This window comes from Coturnix japonica, chromosome 8, assembly GCF_054131305.1.
Source record: "Coturnix japonica strain WE chromosome 8, WE-NBRP24, whole genome shotgun sequence".
Taxonomy (NCBI): domain Eukaryota; kingdom Metazoa; phylum Chordata; class Aves; order Galliformes; family Phasianidae; genus Coturnix; species Coturnix japonica.
In genome coordinates this window covers 8517079-8536969 of record NC_140670.1, presented here as the reverse complement: position 1 = coordinate 8536969, position 19891 = coordinate 8517079, and the positions used below count along the sequence as shown (strand labels likewise).

Genomic DNA, 19891 nt, shown 5'->3' with positions numbered 1-19891 from the left:
TGTTGCATGCCTTGGAATTGCATGGTATCTGCAATCACCAAAGGCAGAATCCTGGGCCATTCACAGTCACTATACACAGGTCAGAGGACCCAGTTCTAAACAAACCAAGGCAAAATGGGGCGCATGACCTTCACCACGTAGCCCCAGGTGTTGCTCCCTCGGGCTCTCCATGCTGCCCCACCTCTTCCTATCCCCCATGGGGCCCGCAGCTGGAGATCACCATGGAGCACTGCCTCAGCACCAAGCTTCTCATGTGTCCCCAGCCAGCCTGAGACCTGCACAAAATGGCACTGACTGCCCCAACGCTGAGAGGGATGATGATCCCAGCAGCTCTATTCCTGTTGAGGAATATAATAGCTGGGTAGGAGAAACAAAGCAACTCTCTCTATCCCAAAAATACTCCTCAGGATACACACCATCCCGCCACTTGCACCTCTAGAAGCTTTCCTACTGAGCAACACAGCAGCAAGCCCAAGCCCAAGGTATGGCCCTGAATAATTATGCCTCAAAAAACAAGTGCTCCTTCAGCTCTTCACAGAATCATAGAATGGCCTGGGTGGAAAAGGACCACAATCACCAGGGGGGCCATGGGGAGGGTTGTCAGCCACTAGACCTGGCAGCCCAGAGCTCTTCTCCACCTGAGCAGGCACAGGGCAGGGCGGCAGCAGGGCTCTGGGAGCTGAGCATTGCAGCTTGAGCAGCCCAGCACACTGCGCCGCCAGGAGCCTGCCCAGCACAGAGCACAGGACCCCATGCTTCATGTTTTGCAATAGCAGAGACAACAAAGAAAACACATTTGAGAAACACTGTGGGAAACACGCCAGTGTTTTAACGAACGCTCCCTTTGGAAATGAAGCCTTTTTTAGCCAAACCACTATGATTTTGTTTTAGTGACTCATACGAATGGATTCTGGATAAGGTTTAAAAATGGGATATTTTCTCTTCTGCTTCTGGGTTCACCTCAAGACACGTGAATGAAAATATAGCAACAGGAATATTAGCCTGGACTGACACTCACCAACACACACTAAATAGGGATCTACTAAATTTGTAAAGCTCAGCTGAAGTTTCAAATATATAATTCTGAAAATACAATTCCTCCTGGTGTCGGGCTGGGCACGGGTCATAAAACTATAAAAAGATACTTTGTCCCTATAGACGGTGAGAAGCTAATCATTAGCCACCCACTTATAGTGTTTACCTGTTTATTTCGTTATTTTAATGTATTTCTGTTGTGAGAGCCTACTCCTTATTTCTACCATATGGGTAAAAAAAATGATCCACTGCCTCCAGGCAAAATATTTTTCAAGACAAAGACATTCGCCAGATTAAAACCAAACACAGAAACAAAGTGTACATAAATTTCTGTTTGACTACTGTTGGGCATCTGGAATGGCACACGTTTCCTTTGTAAATGTTGTCTTCCTCTTTTTGATACAAATGATGGTAAAATACCCGGCAGCAAAGCGAGGGAACTGGATTTAAAATGTATTTTCAGACCACTCTTTCAGTTTTGCTTTTTTTTGTTGTTTAAAAACCTTCTTTTTGCAGGGCGAGGGAGGAGGGGGGAGCTCGTACTGCTGTCCTGAAGTACTGTAAGTTCTTTTGCCTTTAACAGAAATATGTAAACAAGGTGTATGACTGTAGGGTAATGTTCTAGTCACAAAGCATTCAAGAGCCAGAGTGAAGCTATTTAAAGAATGGAGTATTCAATTCCTGAGGCCAGATGCTAGTATAAATACGAAACTATGTTCACACTGCAGATTAAATTATTTTTAGTTTCTCCATTTCAACTGCCAAAATTGTTGGGTTGCGTTTTACTTCGTTATTTTTTTTACACTGTATCACAGAACTTATGGGGCCACTTTTCTAAGGCTCTGAACAGGGGATTACAAACACAAGCACACAAGGACTTTTTCAGCTATTCTCACTGTGCAACCAAACTGGAAGTGTATACTGACATGTTTTGGGTCACTTAGGGAGTAAGAAAATTAAAACATGGGGCTGAACCATTTGAGATTCTTGATGTAGACTTTTATGGGACCTTATCATTTAATTTCCATCCCATAAAGCTTTTAATCTGGAAATACTCTGTGTGAAAGAAAAGTGGAAACTGTGGTTTTAAAGTAATTGAAGAGAAAAACATGCATAAAGACAGCATTACACACTGTCTACTGGGTTTGCCAAGAGAGCTCACCAAGATACTGCTAAGAATAACAAGTTGAAGTCATCAGTAATTAACTAAAATGCAAATAATCAATAATCCCGTGACCCTGCCACAGCAAGAACACGCTTGAGTCCAGGCAGAACAGACAAGGAAATGAACTGGGGGTGCTGGAAGCACATATGGGCTCCATGAGTAGCTGGGCAAGGACCTATCACCGACACATACCACAGCCTACACATCACCTTTGAGGCTGACAAGGACTCCATCCTGCTGATGACCACCACACTGTTGTCATGTTTTTGATCCTGTAATTGTCTCTGCTTTGTTTCACCAGCTGGCAAGAGTGGAAAGTCCAGGCGGCATCCCCAGGTCCTGACCCATCTGCTGCTGTCAGGGGGATTAGAGCACCAAGACACAGCATGCAGAGAAGGAACTGTGCTGAGAGACATCAGCTGAGCCCCTGCCCACTGCAAGGAGCACCACAGAGCTAGGAACGCACCTAGGAACGTCTAGACACAAGGCCAGAAGCATCAGTCTGCATAAAGGATGGGCAGAAACCATAGCTTGGTCAGTAGAGAGACCTCCTGCAACACTAAGGAATGTGGAATTACTGAGCAGACTTGCTTTGCCCTGCGTTGAACATGCATACTTTGCTGATGACTTACCAGAAGGCTGAGGCCAGCAACACAACACAGCTGGCTGGAAGAAGGCACGGGGAGGGGAAGGGTCCTGCGGAGCAGGGTTTCAGCCCATCTAATATCAGGATGTGTGAGCAGACACTAAGTACCTGTGGAGGCCCTGTCACCGCCCCTGCTCAGGAAGGCAGGGGACAGCAGGCTTCATTACAAACAGGCGACACGGAACATGCTGAAAGCTGAACATGCTCTTGGAGTACCACGTCAGGACTGGGCCCCAGGTCCTAATTAACTGCTCTTATCAGCCCCAGATCTGGCATCAGAACAGCGAAGCCTCTTTTCCGCAGATGGGCTGACAGTCCCAGCCTTCGTGGGCATTTACAACACACTTTTAAAATATATTAGTCCACACTTTAAAGAAACCTGGGACTGGAACATCTGGGCTTTGGTTGTTTCATTTCTCAGTAATAAAAAGTGGAAAAATGATGCAGATGTGTCTAAAGTGTTTGGAAACACATTGGCTACTTTGTCGTACTTTATCTATTTTCCTTCACCAGTCTCATTCACAGGACCAGAACAGGACATGAGGGACCTGGAGGAGGACGAGAGTGAATGTTTCCAACTTTTTAATTCCCAGTGTGTTATAGGATCCTTGATTGCACAGCACACGGGGATCCATTCCACTTGTGGTACACATGCGTAACTCCTCCTGGCACTGATGGGAATGGCAACCATGCTGTGAGAGAAGAATCGCCCCCTAAAACTGCAGGAGTGTGAAAGAGACTGTAAATACATCTCAAGGTTCTGGTAACATTAGAAACCAGACTAGTATCTTTCTCGTGGCTTATTATGATATCACCAAATCCCCTCCATGTATTTATAGCACCGTAATTCAAAATTATTCTAGGTCCATAAATGTTTTTGGCAACTGAATGCAGAACTGACGCTGTTATTTCACATATTATGGTACTGTCCATGAATGTTGAATTTATTTCAGCAGAGGCTCCCGGAGTTCATTCATCAGATATTTTATGCCACTGTTCTTTTAATGATTCATTTATCCTTAGTAATATTTGTATTCTGAGGAGTGGCGTCTCCAGCCGACAGCACAATGCTCCGCTGAATTATCTTCTCTCACAGCATAACAAAGTGGAGCACAGTCAAATTGAAGATGGCCTTTAGTACACTGTCAGAACAATACTGCTTACCGAGCATATCCAGACACATTTCTCAAACCGCATGTAATGCTCTGGCTGCCAACATGCTCATAAAGTCATTAACCAACATCTTAAAATGAGGGTGTGATACATATATTTAAATGTTTAGGAAAATCAAATGTGTGCTCTGCTAGGAGCTTATTTTGAAATTCAGCTTCCACATCTATCAATTATGCAGCAGTGTGCAGATGGAAAAATTCACCTTGATTTTTCACAGGCTGCTAAAATATACTCCTGCTAAAATAATACGCATTATCTATCACTAACAGAAGCTTCTTTATGGCGTTAAGTATTTGTCCTTCACAATGTAACAGAGCAAGAAAGACCCAAGCTCAAGGTTTACAGCGCTAAAGATTCGTTTTTACAAGCAAATTACGATTAGCAATAAAATTAAGGAGGAACTTATTTTGCATGGTACAGATTGTACTGAAGGAAGTAAATAAAGGTGATGCCACAGTACCTTCCCATGTAAAACCCACCCAGTTACACATTTTCTGAACGCTGGCTTTCTCTGCCACCCGTGCCCACAAACTGCACTCCTGTTAACACACACACTGGGCTTAACCCTTTCCTGCCTAGGAACCCTCAGCTATCAGTGGCCTCACCCCACACACGCTGCCATGCCAGCAAGGCAAGCATGAACCAACTTATACACAAGCACTATGCAGTCACAGTATTGACAGTCAGAGTCTTCGAACTGGATTTAAGCCGAGCAAGGACGCCAGAGCGGCTCTCTGCCCCTCACAGAACGGAGCTGAATGAAGCCTGGCTGTGCTATCTCTCCCAGCACAGCACATAGTGGTGCCCATGGAAGGGTCAGAGTATCTCAGCATGGCAGCAAGGGAAGCTGGATGGGGCGAGGACAACTTCCCTCAATGAATGGGGTGCAGAGAGTCAAGGCAAATGTGAGGCGTCACTTCCCTGGCTATGGCACAGTGGAATTACAGCCCAAAAGAAGAGCCAGGAGGGAAAAAGAGGATGCCCTCCAACCTAAGTGACCACATCAAAGCACTGTGTAGGTGTTGGGCTTACATATCTCCATGCTCGGACACTTCTGGCTGGCTGTATAAAAAGGATGCGGTGCAGGAAAAGGTATCGATGGCCTATGGGAAACCAGCAGTCTGACCAGCAGACATGGCACCAGCAGGAGAGCACTGATCACCTCCCTCCATGGCACCGGGCATGGCACGTGCAGGGACTTGAACAATGCAAACCCACAACTGGGGCCCTCTGGGATCCAGAAACAATATGGGCAGGGACGGAAATCAGAGAGAAGGCTGCACCCTCCAAAATCAAAAGTGGGAAAAAAAAAGAAAAGAAAACAGAAGGCAGACTCTGAGATATAGTCAGATGCAAAGCACGGCAGCGCTGCACAGAGAGGCACACGTTTCCAGTTACTGGAACAAAACCTCATGGTCAGTAAGAATTAAATGCAAGATCCAACAGTGACTAGAAGGGAAAAAATCCTGGAGAGCAGACACATGTGGGTTATTACACAGCCTGGCAAGGTCAATCTCGGTGCTAAAAACAGACAAAAATAAAAAAAGCCGTCAAACATTTTTAAAGGGACACTGTCCCACAATGGCTGCCTTTACACTGCCTGTAAAAGGCCTTTTATTTTTTCTCTGCTTATTCTGCAGTTGTGTAGGCCACTGCTGTTCCACGGAGAGGCTGCACCAAGTCCTTATTAATGGGGCAAAATGCTGCACCTTCAGCCTCAGCAGAACGCGGGGCAATTCCTCCAGCTTTGCAAGGCACTGAAATTTAACTCTTCCCCCACTGCTGCTCCACAGCAGCCAATTCTTCCATCCCACTTCCAAAGCAAAGTGCAGTTGCAGATGGCTGTGCTCCACACCACTGACAAACTGCCCCGTCATTCCAATACGTCACTGAAAATGCTGACACAGTAACAGCCACTATCAGCACAGCCCGTGTCAGCCTGCTCCTGCTGCAGGAATCGTGGGGTCAGGGCTGCCAGTTAGGGGCTACAAAGAGAAAAGTTACATGGGATTCTGATTTTTCTCAGCACAACTTCCGCATTTCAAAGACCAAAACACCCACCACCTCCACTCCCACCCCCCCACAGGCCCCTATCATAGGAGCTCAAAGTCAGGCCAAGATCTGAAAAGAAATCCAAATTTAATCCCATTGATAAAGCACACTTGGAGTTCAAAATACATGGCGCTAGAATTCCTTTCAAGAGCCAGAAATGGACGAGGTTCAACACAAGCCAGGGGCAAAAGCAAAGCTCCCAAAGCCAGCACCACATATTAAATGTTTATGATACCCCCATACACTTCCCCTGTAATGAAGCAGGCTGCCCCCAGAGGAGGGGAGGAATGAACTGCACTTAAATCATCCTAGTGTCTACGGCCACAGGAGGACCAGATGGCTCAGAAAGGCCCCAGGGACCCCACCAACCCCTCTGTGAGCAGCAGGGGGCTGAGGAGACAGGGAGCACATGGGGAAGGGGGGGGCAAAGGTACCACTGGGCCGTCCATAATGAAAGTGAGCTCTTATCAAGAGACTGCTGGGAGTACAGTGGGCTTCCCAACAGCAGCACCTGCCAGCATTCAGAAGGCAGCCAGCAGCCTAGCAGTTTTATCTTCATCCTACAGGTTAACAAGTTAAAAAAAAAACACTTATATCACCCTCTTTGCGCAAGGCCAAAGTTGTCTGTCTGCTCAGCACCACAGGTTATTCCTAATGCCGAATAACACTGAAGGTAAACAGCAATTAAAGGGAGGCATATGAGCAGAGGAAGGCCCCCACTCAGCAATCCCCTGCCAAGCACTCCTAGCACTGCCCATAGCCTGCGGGTGCTCTTGGTTTGCAGCAGCACTGCTGGCATGTGCCAGGCATGGTCCCTTCCCCAGGAGCCATCTTCCTCCACCCAAGCCACATGGGGCACGACATCAAGCCAAGTAACTGCCTCATCTGCAGCAAAAGAGCTCTATCAGCTGGGCTGGTGAAAATGAATGAGAGCGGTCACTCTGACCCACGAGACAAAAGCCAACATAGAGCATGTAAGGGCAGAGAGGGGAAAATGGGATAATGGGACACTTACAGGAGTTTGATCAAGATCAAATGGGATTCAGCCAGGACAAGGGGGGCAAGAAGGCAAAAGGAAGAGGCATAGAGAGTGGACAAAGAAGAAGCAGGGAAGAGAGTTATAGGTGTGACTTAGACACCAAATATCCAAAATAGCTGTACTTTGGATGGTCAGTCACCTGCTGGTCAGAAATCATTGCATCCAGTTAAGTTAGGCAAGCCTGAATTCAGCAGTACCCGACACTGAACAAGGAAATCTCCAAGAGTGTCTGAATGCAGCTCAGCTGCAGATAATCAGTGCCAATAACACTATAGATTACCTATATTATACCCTGACAGTCTTCATCCAGAGAAGACACCCCAACTACAATGGTAAGTGAAATCAGACAGTTCACTGTTCGGTTCTCCCTCACTGGACCCAAACTAACACACAAAGACTGCAAGAAATCACTTTAGTAATCACCAGAACTCGCTCATCCCAATCACTGCTGCTGCCAGTACAGGAATAGGATAGCCCACAGCGTGCTAATTTCACCCACCCACTCCAGCATCATGAAGCATCACAGAAGATGGGTAGAGAGAGGTGACAGCAGCACGAGGACCAAACCCAGAGCTCTTAGGACAGACTCGTGCCCCACAGCAATATCCAGTGCTGGCTCATGGTGACACAGCTGGGACCGTGCAGCTCCCACCTCCCCATCCCACACGGCCACCACAGCCCAGCCCAACCAAGCTGGGGCCCGCCAGCACTAAATCCAGCCATCTGCCCTCCGTCTCTACTCTCAATTTCAGCTCTGACTCCTCTGTCTTTTATTTCTTTTTCTAAAGACACATTTAGAGACGAAACCATTCATAACTGCCTATCCACAGACAGTTTGTGGCGGCATAATTGACAATGAGTCTGCAGCAAAAATGAAAATGCTGTTTTAATAACCTTGGCCTAAAATACATTCTGTTGTATGCCTCAAAGGGTTTCAATGAAAAGTCAACCTGTATAGACATATTTTCTTGGCTTAAACAACAATCCAAAGCGTATAAATGTAGTCCAACTATAATGACATATTTATAGGCCAATAAAGCTTACACTGCAGCTTTCATACTTCACTTAAAGGAAGTCTGTAAGAAGCAGCGTTATATAAAATAATTTGAATTTTTGTCAAACTATAGCCCAAGGAATACAAATATGCAACTTTGCCATATTTAACTGATAGTGTTTACATTGCTTAGTTGCTAAAAATTTTGTAAAATGAAATAATCCCTCACTTGGTTACTTCCCACTGGTTTACCAAATATGGGGATACGAGTCCATTTATTACAAAGAAAAATCCCCTAAATAATTCTCAAGACAAAAATAAATAACTAGCGACCTCAGTAGTGAATGATTTAATCAGACCAATTCTTCTGGAAAAACAGGTTCTCATGTTCATTATGAATAATACATTCCTGAGCAACTCTATTTTTATATGCTGCATTGTTATTCTTTATTTTTCCCAACATTTGAAAGAAATATTCAGAAAGCTATGAATAGACTTAAGACATAAACTGCTAGCATTCAATATTGACATATTTGTAGAAAGGGACAGAACGTGTAGCATAAATAGCTCAAAATGCAGAAATAATTCTTAAAAATAATTTCTCAGGTTGAAATGTTGAAGCTCACAAAAAAAAAAGCCATTACAGATCTGCTGTATTTAACACAGGCCCAAGGAAAAGTTCTGCATAATTCACTAGCGGTGAAAACAACAGCATCTTACAGAGAAAAACATTTATGGAAAAAAATAATAACAAAGAAAGGAGAAAGAGAGAAATAAGGAAGGAAAAGAGAAAAAAGAAGAGAAAAAGAAGAGGCAAAAAGAGGCAAGCAAAGACGGAAAGTAAAAAGATAAGAGAAGGAATTGAGACTACATAATTTGAATTAGGGTCAACTCAGAGTTACAGGGGCACAGCTTCTCTGGGTTGTGGATTAACCAGTTGTCACCTTATTTTTGTCTAAGCCAGAGCCACACAGAGCACCATACAACGTAGAAACTGCTCATATACCAAGATCCCACTTTGCTTGGCTATTGTGTAAAGCTGCCCTGCTCCCCAGTAATGTGTTTAATTAAGTACCTTCTCACAGTGCCACTCCCTTGGTTCCGTATCAGTCATGTTTTCATTTCATACAGGTTATTTCACCCTTCACCACTTCTCAGTACTACATGAAACTGATTTTGTTTCTTGTGTAAAGTTTTTTTTAAAGACTTTAATAGGGATATAATTTCCTATTACCCTCTACAGCTTGGTCCAAAAACATCTAGTAAGAAAACTTTCAGAATCAACTTACTTTTATAGGATTTTTCTGTAAATGCTATTTCATAGGGAAAAAAGGGGTCCAGCAGATCACTTTGTTTATCTACACCTTCTCAACACCTGGTTCAGCAGCTTCCTTGTCTACAGCCAGGGTTAAACATGAGTGTCACCTGCAGATCTGTGTATGGCCTGCCTGACTAGCACAAGAATGGGTCTGTTGCCTTCAGACTTTCAGACCACTTGGGCTGACTGACTTTGCTAAGGTGACTGCGCTGATGCTCACACCTGAGGGACCTTCACACAACAGCACACCACCCTCACTCACAGCTCACAGCACTGCATTCAGACAACAGCTACCCCACTGCGTTGTGCAGGAGACCTCCTGCATAACTTACTGCTAGTAAAGCTTCGATCACTGCGGCTGAGCATTGCTCCACTGGCAAGATGCTCAGTATTGGAAAAGGTCTGTGCGCACATGCCCTAACAGGCAGTAAACCTGCCATTTTGAGAGCAGAGAACATGCAACACAGGCAGATGAAATCCCCACACCCTGAATGCTGAGCATGATGTTATTGCCTTTACCCAGAGCTGGAGAGATGGGAATCCTCAGAGAGCAGAATCAATCCTACTGATCACTCAGAATGAGAAGTAAATGTTCTTCACTGGTGGGGCAACACCAGAGCTCACGGGCAGCTTTAAGGATGCAAGGCTGCTTCACAGTAAAGATCACTGTGCTGAGTTTTTCTCAGATCTGGGAAGTAAAACATTCTTAAACTCTTTTGTTTATCCAGTAGTTAAAAATATCCTCATTATTAGATTTAAGGAGTTTTTTGGATTGTGTTTCACAGGCTACATCAGTTATTTGTCAACATGCCTAACACTACAAGTCTTAGTGACCCCTTGGCTTCACCACTCCCATCTTGTGACAATGAAAACAGTGATGACAGTCCAACGTTAGCCAAAATACCCTTTTCTACTTAAAAATAAAAATAAATTAAAAAAAATAAAAATTAAGGAAAAAAAAAAGAGAGAGAGAAAAAAGGCCTTACAATATAGCCAGAGCCACTGACCAAAAATAAGCAACATCAGAAGGCGGGTTATCAAAATCATAGCATATACTTTAGATTCCATAAGCATTTAAAGTATAACCCCTACTTTCAAAGGCTTAACATGTAACTATAAGCTTTAGGCTTAAAGATAATTTTCTTTGGCTCCTAGGGTAGATAACAGCAATTTCGCAACTCACCACAAGGGTCTTCTTGTTTGTTAAAGACAAAACCTAGAAAATATTAACCCACAACAGTTCTGTCTGAGAAACATTAAGTTTCTTTTGACACAACAAACAAACACAAATAAGTGCAGTGTGTAATGAAGATTCCAGGGCAAAAAAACCACTGCATGTAATTATGAACTAGAAGAAACCACACAGAAAAGCCAAGGAAAAGAGAAAGAATTGCATAGGGCTTCTGTTTGTTGTTTTTTTCCTTCCCGGTAATGAAAAATAAGATCAACTTCCAGTTGGACTTTAATCTTCCAACCTACACATCTAATGGGGCAACGTGAGATGGACAAAATCACTTCACCATTTGGTAAGATCAGAAAAACAAGATGCAGAAGATAAATCCCCCAAGACACATTTTCAGCACAGTGTAACTTGGCTTTGGTGCCAACACAGTTGTGCTATTAAGATACTGCATCTGGCCCTGTGTCTCCTATTCATGTAGTTTCAAAAGCATTTCCTCACATGCAACAGCCCTAATTCCTAATTTCTTACCTTCCAACTCATTACATCCTAAATTTGTCTTTAAACTTGGAACATTTGTTAAAAGTTTGGTACAGCAGAGAAATGTCCCTGGGATGACAGCTATTATGCATCCAAATTCCTAACACCACAAAAAGGCAGGTTTACCAACAGGAAACCTAACTCCATTGGACCCTGGGCACCCACCACAATTTCAAAGGTCTGAGCATCACAGAGATACAAAAGCAGTCCCATGGCTGCAATCCTTTCTGCAACCATCTGAAGTATCAGAGATATCACCCCTCTCCCTAGCAACAGCCAGGAAAAGAAAACGTCTGCCAAGTGCAAACTACATCCAGAGAACAGAAGGGCACTCACAGGAGGCCTAAGCTGTATGATAATATTGAAGATTACAACAAAACACACCAGGCTCACAAGAAAACACACCAGGTTACGGCATAGTCTCCAAGGATATAGTGGACATTTCCCTACCAAACCAGACTCAAAGCTGATCCTACAGAGACATGATAAGCACTAGAAACAGGTGAGAACCCTGAGCTTCCAAAAAGGTGAGACATAAGAACTGAAAGGCCTTTGGTCTCTCCCTCCATGTGGAGGTGGCCTAGCAAAGATGTGGCACCTTCCTTTACCCATTATGCACAATTTTCAGCTGATCCCAAGGCCTGCACAGCCCCAGGGAAAACCCTCGACGATTTATTGTGCTTCCATCCTCAGGATTTGAGCCTTAGGGTTAAGCTATATTTCTATAGAGGAGACAGGTAGCACAGAGTTATGCCATGTTCATCTCCAGGAAGCCAAGATGCCGAGCGAGCAAGCCTGCAGTGTGCTCACAGCCACTCCTACCCATCCAGCTGGGACACCTTACCACTGCACCTCTGCCCAAAGTGCAGACATACCTTGGGAACTGGCAACAGTGAGGCAGGACTGGGCTCATCTGCCATTGAAACAAGCCAAACACAGCCCCCCTCCCCAAGGCAGAAAGCAAGGGACACTTACCAAGGTCAGCCTTCTCCTTCAGAATGTCTTTGAAGTTCAAGCCGCTATTGAGCGTGGATTGTCTGTATCTCATCAAGGCCTCCTTCTGTCCATTCTTTCCCACATCCATCAGCTTAACCGGCTCAGCCCGGAAACCACACTTCCACTTGGAGAAATCGGACTGGGCCCATTTTGCCAAGTCTTCAAGCTTCACAGTGACTTTCTCTGAAACAGCAATAACTTCATCCTGCAAGAAGCAGTCAAATAAGAATACATGTCATGCAAGGCTCCACAGTGGCTGATACAACTCTTAACGCCAACCACCCCCAAAAGGCTGTTGGAAAAGTCTGTCCTGTTGTTGGCAGATTGATTTTCCTGTGATGCAGAGTATCTCATACTTCATTATTCCTCCTTTCACCTAGTAGGAAATACTAGTTGTTTACGTGAAGCAAATACAACCTAAGGAGAATTTCTAAGACCAGAGCAATGATCCTAAAAGGCATTTGAAATACAGGTTGCCAAAGCACATTCTGTATAACCGAAAGCCTTGAGGGAAAGTTTGTTTTTTAGGTGCAATTAGCTGCAAATGTAAAAATTCATGGCTGGATGACTAATGGTTATAGCTAGTCCTGAAATAAATGGACTAAGTAAATCTCAGATTCTTGGAACTCTGACTCACCAGAAAATTCCTGTGTTTATGGTACATTTTCCCTTGGCTTATACACAAATATTGAATTTAACTTTTGTCCTAAAAATTAAATAAAACTGTGATGTAATCCCAAAAGAAATACTACATAAACGTTATGTGCTTCCCACCAAAAGAAACTTGCACATTCTCATGTTTCTGAAAACCCTTTTCAAGATCAGAAGAGAACTGTAATTTTTTTCCCTTCTTAAACATACATTCTAAGAAAAGCACTTAAACCTAGTTTAGCCTCCAGAACATATACTTGAATTAAACAGCTCTAATTGCTGAATTTTATCCTTCCAGGAAACAATCAACTCCTCTCAGTCGCGATGAATAAGCGGAATGTTTTATAGCTGACTGTAGTAAGCACAGGCTCCAGAAAGCCTCAAAAAAATAAACAAACATACATACATAAATATCCAGGAAGATACACTCCAGATTTTTGTAGTTAAAATAGCAGAAATAATTTATGTTGTAATGAGAGCTGGCTGCCTACCACACCTTGCACTCTGTGCATTTCTACCTCTAAGTAAGGTTACAGGTTCTCGAAATAAATAAACCAGAATCCAATTTTCCCCCAAAATAAACAGAAGTATTTGCAAAGGGGAGAGAAATTCTTTCAGTTATTAAACAAAGAGAAAAGTACAATTGATTCTCTTTGTGTGTGTGTGTTTTTTTCCCCACTGAACAAATTCTTCAGGAAATAAAATACTGTTCAATAGGAAAAAAAATAAAAAGGAAGAACAAAAAAAGCTGTATTGTGATAAGTTAGACACAACACGAAACATGAAGGATCTCTTCAAAAGGCAGACCTGATATTCCACTCTCCCTCATATAACACCAAATTGCTTCATAAGCAGGCGCCTTCATTACATTTAGTGCAATAACATGAATTTGGTCAGAAACGAAAGGCACGCTACACAAGCTTGTAATAAAATCTTTCCCTTTTATCATTGCACAGCATAAGAGCTTCCCCTGAACAACAAACAATAGCGGTGATGCTTTAAATCTCTGTTTATGACAGACGTCAATACTTTGTAAACAAGCGTTGTGTACTACAAAGTACAATTTCAATGGATGGTTTCACCCAATTTCATTACACCATTCCCTTGAAATTAAGAGGGGAAAAAAAAAAAAAAAGCTGTAGTTGCTACATATTTTATAGCTATTACATGCTGACTAGTAAATGTCAGGATGAAAAACATACATATGTATCTATCTCAGCCTGCCTGCAGACGGTCTCAGCAGCCTATGGATAAGCCCTCCTTCAGGACGCTGAGTACGGCCACCGCACAATGCCTAATGCTCAACACCAGAGGCATCTACATGGCAGCACTTTTAATAAAAACCTGACTTGGAGATCAGACATGTTTCTGGTTAAAATATTATTTTCCAAATAGCTCTCATGATCGAATGATTATGATTTCAATTACTAGTTTCTTCATATCCTTTCCAAGAACTGGTATGACTAATTCTGGCTGGCATACAAAGTAAGCTGAGCAGACAATTTATTAACCAAAAGAAAAGTACAATCAGTATTACATCATCAATGAATAAACTTGTTTTTGAGAATACAACCTTCACACACACGCACATGATGTGAACACGGGGGGCAAATAAAAAGGAGAAAAAAGAAGTCCTGCTGTACCGGTTCTGAGGGGTGTTGGGGTGGTCGCCCTTCACAAAATGGCGCTGGGTGTCTACGCGCAGCATGAAGGGCTCACAGCAAGGCAGGAGGACAGGCTGCCCCATCACCTCACAACAGCCACATCCACAAGGGTGGCAGGGCCCTGTTCCTCTGTGGCAGCTCCATCTCTAGGGCCCCAAATGGGCAGGGACAAGCAGGAGGGGCAGCTGGCCTCCAGGCCTCAGGCCTTGCGTGTTGTGTCCCACCCTCACCATCCGACACGAACCGCCATGCACCCACCTCTGCAGCCTGTCTAGAGAAACCCTTCCAATGAGATGACAAAGGCATACAGATGTTGAATAAATAAAAACCAGGTACGTGGTGACACATGACTAACAAACCTTTAGAAGATTAAAGAAACCTGCTGTATAGCCTTCATGTCATTCATAATTATATCTCTGTGTAAACATGAAAAACCACCCACGTCGCACGCACTGCATATATATATATATGTGTATATATATCTAAACACAAACCAACCCGTGTATTAGCTGTGCTCTGAAGTGATATGTTTATGAAGTTCCCATTGCCTGTAAAGTCTTTAATTGCACTTTTTTCCCCGCTACACCAAAAAGAGGTTTACTAGAGGAAACTGCAAGTGGTGATTCCATCTCTGCTCAGGAGAAGGACTTATCTCGGGTGCGCCTTACAGACACTAGGGCCAATGAGAACACTGCTCCCAGCCACATAGTTGTTTAATCATGAAATAAATACAGACCACAGAAATAGGCACTTTTCTCTCTGTTCCCATAAAATCAGGCACCTAGTCAGCCTGCCATTGCTGCATATCTCACAGGGCTCCTGAGCAAAGCACAATACTTCCACTTCTCAAGTGGAAAATGGGGTGATGGTTAAGAAATGGTGCTAATGCAAACCCTCCTCATCCTTCCCTTGTTTCTGAACAATGCAATCTGATCTTCAGAGAAGAAACACAGGGAGAAAGGGACAGTGTCTTCTTGAGAGCCGTTATGCTTAAATATTATGTCACTGTTGTCTAAGCAACCATCACGGCCTCCTGCAAGCACAGACCGCTGTATTGCCTGACTCAGCAGATGGCTGGAATACTTACATTCAATGAAAGAGGTCAGGTAGTTAGAAGAGCTTAAAGCGGATAATTATTTTTTAGAAGAAATATTAACTCTTACAAGGCAGGGAGTCACAGGGCACCGCAGGGGGGCTGCACATCTCGACCCCACACCCGCATATGCTACATCACAACTTCTCACTCACTGCCAATAGAGAGGCAAGATTTGTATTTTAGAGACGCCAAAGCAGCCTTAAAAGAATTACAGCAACTGAGATATCTCAAAATTTTGACGTGCTGAGACTGTTTTCACTCCAGCGCTTCCAGAGGTCATTTAAGGAATTCTGGAGGGCAAGAGTGATCCGAACACCTGCTTGGCTGTCTCCTAACATCAAATACATGGCCTGGAGAGAATGGGGAGACACACTGTAAAAACTCTTGCCAATAATTACAGGAGACACCGCATATCATTTATCTGATCAGTATGATTTGCTTTAGAAAACATCTTCAGCCTTTTCACAGAAACCTTTAGCACAGCAGATAGCTGGGGAAGCATATTTTACAACCCAGTACATTGCTGATGAAAACACATTCGTCCATAGGAGCAAAAACATACAGTGTGACTTACAGGCTGCATTCACTGCAGATACAGAACTGCTTATTCCATTGGGACATAAAGGCCCCTTATTATTTCATGGTGGATTTTTTTGTTGTTGTTTTTTAATTTTTTTTTTAAGTTTTCCATAATTTAGGTGAAAACATCCTTTACATAACTCACACAACACCACTGCTTGCCCCAGGGGCCTGGTACTGCGCTTTCTGCCAGGCACAAACCATTGCTCCTATTTCACAGATGGGATCACTTTGTCACAAAAAGGTGCACAGGAAGATCCCATGTGTGGCTTAGGCAGGTTAAACTTTTCTTTCCCTTTACCTGCTCCAGGTGTCCCTGGCAGTGATGTATCCCCATGCCTAGGCCAGATGGAGGTGTCCTGCGAGACGCAGTGCTGACAGCTGAGGAGGTGCTGCTGTGCAGGGACCATGGGGACCAGCATCACTCTGCACCCACAGACACCAGGGAGAGCCAGAAAAGGGAGATGTGTGACCCAGGAATCCATCTGGCACACAGCAGTATTTGGAAGGGCCAAAGCAGAACCTCTTGCCTGATAATCTTCTGCTAATTACTTTTAAAGGGCTGTAATGATCTCGTTAAACACAGGTGGCAGGTATTTCTCCAGCCTCCTGCACTGTTTCCCCTACAAGGCTGCCTGAAGATCCCACTGATGATGACTGCTGGGTCCCACCTGCTGGTGCCAGAGACCAAACAGAAGAGACCAATACAGAGGACCCAGGTGAAGCCCCACAAGCTGCAACCCCTCTGGGTTTGTGTAGTTCAGTATTTCCAAAGTGAGACCTGCAGAGTGTCCTGGGGCAGAGCAAACTGCACGGCAGTGGGATGTGCTGTGGGGTTCTGCTCCACCTGGTCCAGGAACCAGGTGGTGATGGAGTCCTCAGGGGGATGGCTGTGAGCAGCCAGACCTGGCATTTCCATTGCCTGCCTCCTTCCTCTATTTCTTTTTCTTCCCTCCCGCTGCTCCTGAGCAGAGGTTCAAATTGAATTTATATCTGTCACTGCAGATAGAAGTCCTGACCAAGGAGAGAATAGGCTTCAGTCAAAATGTTTTCCCATCAGATAGCTTGCGGACCTCGAAGAGTTGTTTCAGTTCAGGCGAGTTGACAAGCAATTCATTCCTAATTTTGCCTACTACAGTTACAGTACGAAGAGCTTTCCTCGTAGATTACATAATTATATTTTTCTTAACAGGGAGTACATTGCATTAGCAGGTTTAAATTATGCAAGCTTATTCTTTTGTCTTTTGTTATATTGTGTTCTATTGTGCTGGTAAAACAATATGTGCTTTAATTAGCAAATATCTGTAAATAATTTACTTGCTTTTCATGCAGCAGAACAATGGAGCCAATTTTCACATACATCCACTGAGCATGTCTAGTGGGTTTCTTGCCAGAATCTTCCATTGTTCCGTATCTGTATCAATCTGCCCATCATTAGCAGCTAACGCTCAACAACTCTGAAAGAAATCAAAGTTTCAACCCCCGGGAGCACTCCCCGGCCCCCGAAACTCAGGCTGCACTTTGCAAAGGAAGATTAGAATCCCTAGTAAATGAAAACAAACTATTTTATTATCTGCATAACCCTGGCACCTTCACGTAGAAACATGGACGCCTGCCAAGCGCTAAGGTCACTGGATTAATGCCATCAAATGCCGATGTTCATCTGACCTCCCGACTGCTTCTGAGCTACAAATAAAAAGCTCGACTTGGTGTGACGCCACGCATCCGCACGGGACCGGCCTCGGCAGGGTTAAATCTGGGCGTGAACCTACACACACACACACACACAAAGCAAAAAGCTCTTAAATCAAGAGTGGATGACTGTTCTGAGACTTAAGGCATTGTTATTTTGAATGCGAATGAAAGGGCCAGAACAAGCACTGCAAGAATATTTCAATTATGTATTTCCCAGAACTGCATCTCTGAGCAACTGATGCAAATATTGCTCCCATAACAGCACAACTTCTTCCTGCACAGAGGCGTAGGGTGCGTGAATCAGAGGGTACTTCTATACTGCACGCATAGTGCTGCAATGTTATTAAAAATGCAGAATGTATGTATGTGTGGCTCTCCTGAGCAATACAGTAATTATGATTAAGGGACAAGCGGCACAAAAAGAGCCGATTTATCTTACTTGTGCTTAGGAATACTATTGTGTAACTAAGCAACTAAAGACAAAATATAGTCTAATTAATTCACTCCTATGCTTATTTAAAAGACACAATTAGAACATTTTTATTTTCCAGCCTGCGCACTATCTCAGCACGCTTCGGGCTGTACCATGTGAGGCCCATTACTCTCTGAAGACGAGTTTAATGTTCAGTGCCACCGATCGGACCAGGCACAGCCACTGCAGGGAGCAGAGTTTCCACAGCCCAAACTGGGAGGGCTGGGAGGGCTCTGCCTTGAGCAGCCCATCGCACCCAACTATTGCTAATGGGGAGCAACATGTGCTCCTCCTGACACTGCTGCCCTCTTTCCCTGCCAGCACACACTGCTGGTGACAGGTAAAGATACACACAGTGGATGCGCAGTTACCAAACCCGCAGTATTCTATGACAAATACCATTTCTCCAGTGCTGCTGTGACGGTGTGCCTGATTTTTCAAAGCTGAATTAATCCAAGCAAGTGTACGGCAGGGGCTGACGCTACAAGCATGATTTGCAGGGCACCCTTTAATGGCCGTGAGCTGTGCCTGAGACGTGCCATCACTGCGGTGCTGATGGGGACGAGTGAGGGGCACAGTGTGACTGGGCAGCTCCCACCCTGCACATACAGCCCCACCGAGCCCTCAGTGCAGGGAGGGGGGCAACGATGAACCTGCAGCACCTCTGCTCCCTGGGAAATCTGTCCTGCAGTTCTAGCTGGCATTGCATGCACGGAATGACTTACGGAATGACTTCTCTCTGCTTTTTTTTTTTTTTTTTTTTCCCCAATTAGTCTGAAAATGCAAAATACTGCGAGGGAAATAATTACAGGAAACCAGCTCTCTCCTTCTCCTCCGCATGAGCAATGCTTGCTCATGTAAATTACTTGCATGAGTAAGGATTATTCGCAAGGCGAAAAGCATTGCATCAGAGCCCGGTTTGGGAGCGCAGCTGAGCCCGACACGAGCTCGTAGTAAACTCGGGCCCTGATGAATGGGCGCCGGGCGGGCTCCCGCGGGCGGCCCGGCGGGGCGGGGGCAGCGGCGGTGACGGCGCGGGGCGACGCAGAGCGTCACATGGCACCGAATGCACCGGGCCAGCGCCGATGGGGCTTTTGAGGAACCGCGCCTCGCAGCCAACGCCGCCCTGGGCTCGATATGTATTTTCAGCCCTGCCTAACCGATGCCAACAGCTTTACAACACGACAACGCCAAACGTGACAGGCGCTTCGCCCTGCAAGCGCTACCGCCGGGCTTCGGTCCCTCCGCGGCCTCGCTCAGCCCGCGGGGCGGGGGGCTGCGGGCCGGGGGGGCAGCCCCGGGGGTGGGTCCCCGGGCGGGACCCCGAACATCCCCGGGCAGCTCCCGGGCCCTAAAGCAGCGGCGAAGTTCCCAAGGCAGCAGCCGAGCACTCCGCGGGTCACCTCGGCGGCACCGCGGGCACGCAGCTCGTGCAGCCCAGTCCCGGGGCCGTGCCCGGTGCCGGCGGCGCCGGGGGCTGCGCTTAAATCTGGGCGACGAAAACAAGCCCTACGTCCACGCGTCGCCAATGGGCTGCGCCGAGCGGTGCCATCGCACGTTCCCGAGCGACAGCGGCCCCGCGACCCCCCGTAACCC

General features: G+C 45.2%; 1 protein-coding gene across 6 annotated transcripts in view; it reads right to left on the bottom strand.

Annotated features, from left to right (window-relative positions):
* Positions 1–19891, bottom strand: part of ARID5B (AT-rich interaction domain 5B) — a 137288-nt gene that overhangs the window by 85343 nt on the left and 32054 nt on the right. For all 6 annotated transcript variants that reach the window (XM_032445602.2, XM_085553999.1, XM_085554001.1 and 3 more), the window contains one exon: positions 12118–12343. In XM_032445602.2, coding sequence (XP_032301493.2) covers positions 12118–12343 — 226 coding nt within the window. The remainder of the gene's footprint in view (positions 1–12117; positions 12344–19891) is intronic.